This window comes from Rhineura floridana, chromosome 3 (assembly GCF_030035675.1).
Source record: "Rhineura floridana isolate rRhiFlo1 chromosome 3, rRhiFlo1.hap2, whole genome shotgun sequence".
NCBI classification, from domain to species: Eukaryota; Metazoa; Chordata; class Lepidosauria; order Squamata; family Rhineuridae; genus Rhineura; species Rhineura floridana.
The window spans coordinates 159,668,153-159,676,130 of NC_084482.1; the positions used below are offsets into that span (position 1 = coordinate 159,668,153).

Sequence of the window (7,978 nt, forward strand, 5' to 3'; positions counted from 1 at the left end):
CCTTTTGGCCGGAAGGCGGGGTAGAAATATTAAAATCCTTGGAAGAGGGCATGATGCCATCAACTCTCAAGGAGGTAATAAAACCAATCTTAAAGAAGCCCTCCTTGGATATTTTGGACGTTGTTTGGTTCTTTTATTGTTTGTTTTTGTTTCTTGATTTATTGTATTTATTGTATTTATACACTGTGCTTGTTTTATCTTTTGTACACCGCCCAGAGAGCCTTCGGGCTTAGGGCGGTATATAAATTAAATTAAATAAATAAATAAATAAATAAAATAAATAAGATCTGAACAACTTTCGCCCAATCTCAAACGTACCATTCTTGGGCAAGGCGGTCGAGCGGGTGGTGGTGAAGCAGTTGCAAGAGCACTTGGAGGAAGCGGATTATCTGGATCCATTTCAACCGGGCTTCAGGCCTGGACATGGGACTGAAACAGCCTCGGTCATCTTGGTGGATGATATGAGGAGAGCATTGGATAGGGGTTAATGCACCTTCCTCGTCCTCCTGGATCTTTCAGCGGCCTTTGATACTGAAGCTGAACCCTGACAAAACTGAGGTACTGTTCATGGGAGACAAGGGAAGGTTAGGGGATTTGCACCTGGTGCTCAATGGGGTACAACCGCCCCTAAAAGACCAGGTCCGCAGCCTCGGGGTCATTCTTGACTCCAAACTGTCCATGGAAGCTCAGGTTTCAGCTGTGAGCCGGGCAGCACTGTATCAACTCCATCTGATACAGAGGCTACGCCCCTACCTTCCCAATCATCTGCTCCCATCGGTGGTACATGCCCTGGTCTCCTCTCGCCTTGACTACTGTAATGCGCTCTACGTAGGGCTACCCTTGAAAATGGTCCAGAAGCTGCAACTGGTTCAGAATGTGGCGGCGCACCTGATTAAAGGCAGCCACTGGCGAGATCACGTAACTCCAGTGCTCAGAGAGTTGCACTGGCTACCAGTTGCTTGCCGGGCCCAATTCAAGGTGTTGGTTTTGACCTTTAAATCCCTACACGGTTTCGGCCCAGTCTATCTGAAGGAGCGCCTCCAACATCATCAGCTGTGCCACCTAACAAGATTGGCCTCAAAAGACCTCTCTATCCCACCAGTCAAAACAGCTAGACTGGTGAGAACTAGAGAAAGGGCTTTTTCAATTGTCGCCCCCACCCTGTGGAACTCCCTTCCAAATAATCTCCGCCAGGCCCCTTCTACAATGAGTTTCCGCCGGGCCATGAAGACCTGGCTCTTCAGGCAGGCCTTTGGGGTGGGCTAGATTTTAACATCATTGCTTTTAGATTTTAATGTTATTGTATTGATGTGTCATTTTGTGCTATTTTGCTTATTTTGTACGTCACCTAGAGTGACTGGTTAGCCAGCCAGATGGGCGACTAAGAAATCCAATAAATAAATAAATAAATCACAAAACAATTTTTTTGGCTCAGAATTTAATGGTGCCAACGTTTGTGCCAGGGTTCACTAGGGCTTAGCTGGACCCTCTCTTAATTCCAAACCTTAGCCATGACACATATTTAGAAATAATAAATAGGACAGTCACTTTAAAATAAAACCCCCTCAAGATGGTATTTGCCCCATGGCAAGCATACAGGTATTGCAGTAATGAGGGTAAAGTATCCTAAACGTATTTAATCAGAAATACAGCATGGGGAAAAACATTGCCTCCTTCCATTGTCACAATCTAAATGAAATTTCATCCTTACTCCCTATGACTTCTATTTTTTTTTTTAAAGCAAGATCACAGATCTCCTAATACTTCATCTAATTTAGCTCTGGGGAACTATAGTCAGCCAGGCTACTTTTGAGAACAGGGGGCTTTCCAATCAGAGGGTGTGCCTTGTAGAGGCTTTAGGACCCCAGCATTTTATCATTTCAGAATTTAAGCAGTGAAGTACATCAACTGAGAAAACATCACACACATCCTGTGCAGAAGCTGCTGAGGACTGAGCCAAAAATGAAAGAAGCTTTGCTGAGGTTCAGGAAGCCATGGATCAACAGGTGCAATAGCTGTGGAGCCTGGAACTTCTGAATCCGGATGGACCTGAATGGATGGGCATTTGAATAGATTAATCATTATACAGCCACAAGAGTGGCTGTATACTATAGTCAGTAGGGATTTTTCGTGTTCTACCATGTTAAATGAAATTATCTATAATGTATAACTAGAGATACAGAGTAGATGATATATTAATTAACAATACTGGAGACAAACAAAAAGGAATGTACCATCTCCATCATACTCCGCTTGAAACCTTTCCAGGAGAATCTTTTCTGTAATAGGAAGCTGGCTTATACCGAGTCAGACCATTGGTCCATCTAGCTCAGTAATGCCCACACTGAATGGCAGCAACTCTACAGGGTTTCAGACAAGAGTCTTTCCCAGCCTTATCTGGAAATACTGGGGATTAAACCTGGGACCTTCTATTTTACCACTGAGCTACAGCCCTTTCCCTGATCAGTCCATTCACAGTGGGAGACAGGCAGCTGGACTAGATGGCAAAGATCTTTGTTCTTATGCAGCAAGAGAGTTCCTATGCTATTTTATTTTTGCCCAAGCTAAGACACTGAAAGGCCACACTGAAAAGCCTATGGTCAGCACTGCCTACCCATGCAAAAGTTGTGTAGGGGGTATGACATACAGATAGGGTTGTGTCCAAGGCTCAGCCGAAGAGGCTAGCATCTACTTAACTTAGTCTATACATTGTTACTGTATCACACTTACTGGGGAGTAAGTCCAGGTATAGAACTCAGCAGGGCTTACTTCTGAATAGGCAGTTCAGAACTGAACTGTAAGTTTTTGAGTGGACATTGGATGTTTTACATGCCAATAGTGTTAAGATATTTTTCCTCACAAAGTATTTGGAGATTTTGATCTTGAAACACCAATTGATATTTGCTTGTTTTCTCTTGGGTCTTAGTAGAATGAACATTGATGTATCAACTTCTTTAGAAAAAAGCTATAGAAGATAAATGAATATGCAGGGTCAGATCAGAGGAATGATATGCTGAAATGTCCTTGTGATCACATTTTCCGATGGGTAGCAAATGTCTTGGACTTTTTATCTGGCATGCTTGAAATGGTGCTGCCTCTGGCAAATAATGCCAGATCTCCCTTTCTGATCTGAAGATCACAGCCCCTTTTCTAGAACACCATAGCCCTACAGAACATAGTGGATATTTTATTTTTGAGGAGTCTCCCCCTACCTAAAATTGTATAGATGTGTCCCCAGAGGGTCAGAATGTCCCTTGGTTTGAACCTCTGAGTGCACCGGCCAGCTGTCAGACTCAATTAAATAAGTTCTGACTTCTGAATATTAGCAGACTCTCAGGAGAGGATGGGATGACTACACAAAGAGAAGGAATAAAAAGATGGAGTGACTGAAGAGATGCAGCACAGAACAGACTGCAAACATTATGTGAGAGCAGTCAAAATAGTGGTCTTTTCTCCAAAGGGGGTAGCATGTTAAGTAGATGCATTTCAGCAGGAAAGCTTTTTAATCACAGAAGTGAGCTACAAAACAGAGTATTATTTCATTAAATGGCTTCTTATTTGGAGATCACTGTGCAGTGATTGCAGGGCCTGTGGTTAGATGCTTGAATAGCTATGAGTAAGTGAGTGAGGGGAGGGAGAGAGGAACACTGGACTTCTTCCTCTTTTCTCCACAATGGTTGGAAGTGGGGAGATGATGAACTAGTTCTCCATGTACTCTGACTGTAATATAGCACAGGGTTGATTCACACATACATCTTCGTTCATTATTTGGTGGCTTGAATGTTAAGTGGTGAATTTGTATATGGCAATGTTGGCACAGGTAGGGAGGGAGAAATCTGTTGATTTCAGTTTCTTATTTTTCCAATCTTAAGTTCAGGTGGCTACATTTCTGCATCAATTTGCTTTTAAAAAAAAAAAAGTCCTCAAAAAGGTTCAGCAGCATTTCAGTGCACATTTCCCTAAGAGAAACATTTTATATGTAGTGTGGCCTAATATACACATTTTTGTGAACATTTTCCCCTGATATATGTATGCTATCTCCCCAAATGATTGCATTTTAATGTACACTTACCCCTATATACATTTTGTAGACACTATTTATTTGGAGAACTGCATCGCAAAATTCATAAAAGTGCTAATTTTGAAGGTTGGTCTGCATATTGTTTCAGTAACTGCAAATTAGGTTCATATAAAAACATGAAGCAAATTTCTTTTTCTTTCCCTAGTTACAGGTATAAATTCCACAAACGGGAAGTTTCACATCAACTCAAACACAATGTTTTTCAGTTGAGTCAGTCAGTGCACACATTCAGCTGCCAAACCTCAAGTGTCCATTGATCATGCAGGGCAATAACCTGAGGTACATAAGGACAAGAGAACTACTACAATCAATAGTTATTGTATAGAAATAGAACAGGACAACAAAGGGAAGCCCTATTCCAAAAGATTAGAGAAATGAAAGGGAAATTTAAACCAAGAGTAGGGATGTTGAATAATCAACAGGGGAACATACTGACTGACCGAGATGAAATAAAAGGAAGATGGAAGCAGTACACTGAAGAACTCTGTAAAAGAGATGCCAGGATGACAGATTCATTCACGGAGGAACCATATGATGAAGAACCAGAAATCTTAGAATGCGAGGTGAAAGCTGCTCTTAAAATATTTGGAAGAAACAAATCACCAGGAACAGATGGCATACCAATAGAGTTGCTACAAGCTACTGAGACTGAATCTGTCCAAATTTTGACAAATATTTGTCAAGAATTATGGAAAACTAAACAATGGCCCACAGACTGGAAGCGTTCCATATACTTCCCAATTCCAAAGAAAGGGGATCCCAGGGAATGCAGTGATTATCGAACTATTGCCTTAATATCCCATGCAAGTAAAGTAATGCTCAAGATTCTACAACAAAGGCTCTTACCATATATGGAACGAGAAATGCCAGACGTCCAAGCTGGTTTTAGAAAGGGAAGAGGCACCAGAGATCATATCACAAACATACATTGGATAATGGAACGGAGCAAGGAATTTCAGAAGGAAATCACCCTGTGTTTTATAGATTACAACGAAGCCTTTGACTGTGTAGATCAGCCTTTCCCAACCAGTGTGCCTCCAGATGTTAGACCACAACTCCCATCAGCCTCAGCCAGCATTGCCAATGGTCAGGAAAGATGGGAATTGTGGTCCAACAACATCTGGAGGCACACTGGTTGGGAAAGGCTGGTGTAGATCATGAAAAACTATGGAATGCTTTAAAAGAAATGGGGGTGCCACAGCATCAGATTGTTCTGATGTGCAACCTGTACTCTGGACAATAGGCTACTGTAAGGACAGAATATGGAGAAACCGATTGCTTCCCCATTGGAAAGGGTGTGAGACGGGTGTATTTTATCACCCTATTTGTTTAATCTATATGCAGAACATATCATATGGAAAGCAGGATTGGACCAAGATGAAGGAGGTGTGAAAATTGGAGGGAGAAATATCAATAATTTAAGATATGCAGATGATAATATACTACTAGCAGAAACCAGTAATGATTTGAAATGAATGCTGATGAAAGAGGAAAGCAGAAAAGCAGGAGTACAGCTGAACGTCAGGAAGACTAAAGTAATGACAACAGAAGATTTATGTAACTTTAAAGTTGACAATGAGGACATTGAACTTGTCAAGGATTATATCTTGGCACAGTCATTAACCAAAATGAAGACAATAGTCAAGGAATTAGAAGAAGGCTAGGACTGGGGAGGGCAGCTATGAGAGAACTAGAAAAGGTGTTCAAATGCAAAGATGTATCATTGAACACTAAAGTCAGGATCATTCAGACCATGGTATTCCCGATATCTATGTATGGATGTGAAAGTTGGACAGTGAAAAAACTGGATAAGAGAAAAATCAACTCATTTGAAATGTGGTGTTGGAGCAGAGATTTGTGGATACCATGGACTGTGAAAAAGACAAATAATTGGGTGTTAGAACAAATTAAACCAGAACTATCACTAGAAGCTAAAATGATGAAGTTATCATACTTTGGACACATAATGAGAAGACATGATTCACTAGAAAAGACAATAATGCTGGGAAAAACAGAAGGGAGTAGAAAAAGAGGAAGGCCAAACAAGAGATGGATTGATTCCATAAAGGAACTGTTGAGCCTCCACTCCCCCACGAGGGCCAGGGAGGGGGAAGAGTTTCAGGTTTCCCAGCTGTCAGAAGGCGCGGAAGACACAGGAGTTGTTGAGTCTCAGCAATACCTCTGAAGGGGGACTGAGGTTGAGTCCGGGCCAGTTCCTGAGAGCCGCTTGGATGGCGTGGTCTTCGAAGAGGAGAGCGCACCGCCCCCAGACAGGTTGGATGAGCCACTGGTAGATGTTTCAGAGCGCGCATTGACTCCCCCTTTACCAAGCGGCTCTCGGGATGCTTCAAGCGTGTCACCGCCCCATGACCTCGAGGCAGTTGCTAAGGAGACAGTTCTTTTGGATGAGCCATTGGAAGCATGCCCCCCGTCACCCCACTGTTGACGCCACGAGAAGCGGACGGGACAGAGGCAGGACTTGTGAAGGAGTCAGAGATTACGATCTAAAACTTTCCCTACTTAAGACTGCAGCTCTCTGGGTTGAGCTGCTGAGTCAACTTTCTTCACACATTGCAGAGCATGTCTAGAGTGCAGTTAGGGAATTCTAGTGAGCTAGCCTAGAGGTTTCTATGAAGCGCACTGCTTTTGATGTATCCATTACTTTAATAAAACAAGATTTAATTGCACCTGCGTCTCAGCCTCGTGAATCCCGCTTTGAACAGGACAGTTTGACTCAGCCGCAATCCCTTTTCGACTCTGTTCCCATGATGGATGCCATGGACCAGAACGGAGCAGCGGGGGGAATACAAATAACCCTGGAAACCTTGTATGCGGAGCTCTAGAATCTCAAAGTGACCACTCAAGCCCTGCAAGCCGAGAACCAGAATCTCCAAGCCTTGATTGCCCAAGTCCAAGCAGCGCCGGCTGGGGCCGCACCGGTCCCAGTCAAATCTCCGGTGGGGCTCCCTGTTCGTTATGGGGCCCAGAGCGAACAATTTGCTATGTTTCTAGCCCAATGTGAGTTGTACATTCAGGTGTGCCAAGCGGAGTTCCTGACAGATGATGCGAAGGTGGCATTCATCATTAGCCTGCTGGAAGGAGAGGCAGCCAAGTGGGCCACCCCGTATTTGATTCGCAATGACCTGGTACTGCGACAGTTTGTTGCCTTTAAGAATGCAATGGCGGAGATGTTCCGAGATCCACAGAGGAAGGAGACGGTGGCCCGCCAACTGGGAACCCTAAGACAGGGAAGAGGCTCAGTGGGGACGTATACCAATGCCTTTTGCATTCTATCTCAAGAAACGGATCACAGCGACCCAGCCTTGATGTATTTCTACTGAAATGGACTGAGTTCGGAAGTTTTGGATGAACTGGCGCGCTCCACGCCACCAGACACCCTGAGGGGCCTGATCCAACTGAGTTTGCAAATAGACAGCTGCCTGGAAGGGAGGAAGCTGGAATGGCGGATGGAACCTTCTCGGGCATATGCAGCGGCCCCTCTTCCCCATGTGTGCTACTCACCCAGTGCGGGAGCCCTGGCTTCATTGAGAGATGAGCCCATGCAGATCGGAGGGGCCAGACCGTGTTTAACAGAGGAAGAGAGGGAGAGGCGCCAGAGGGAAGGACTGTGTCTGTACTGCGGGAAGTCAGGCCATCTACCCCGAAACTGTTCAGCCAAGGCCAGAAAACCCCAGCCACCGGAAAACTTCACATCCCAGCTCTCGTAGAGGCCAGAGAGTTGGGGAGTCATACAGACACTGAGCCTCTGCCACAACCCCTTCCATCGCAAGGTGCTCTCCTGTTACCCATTCGAATTACCCTGCCCTCGGGCCAGAGCTTCCCGGCCAAGGCTATGATTGACAGCGGAGCATCCTCTTGTTTCATTGACAGGGAATT

The 7,978-nt window shown here is 44.2% G+C and overlaps 1 protein-coding gene across 1 annotated transcript in view; it reads left to right on the plus strand.

The window, feature by feature from the left end:
• Positions 1–7,422, plus strand: part of LOC133378808 (uncharacterized) — a 120,325-nt gene extending 112,903 nt beyond the window's left edge. The window contains exon 3 of the mRNA XM_061613428.1: positions 6,925–7,422. Coding sequence (XP_061469412.1) covers positions 6,925–7,422 — 498 coding nt within the window. The remainder of the gene's footprint in view (positions 1–6,924) is intronic.
• The last annotated feature ends 556 nt before the right edge of the window (positions 7,423–7,978 follow it).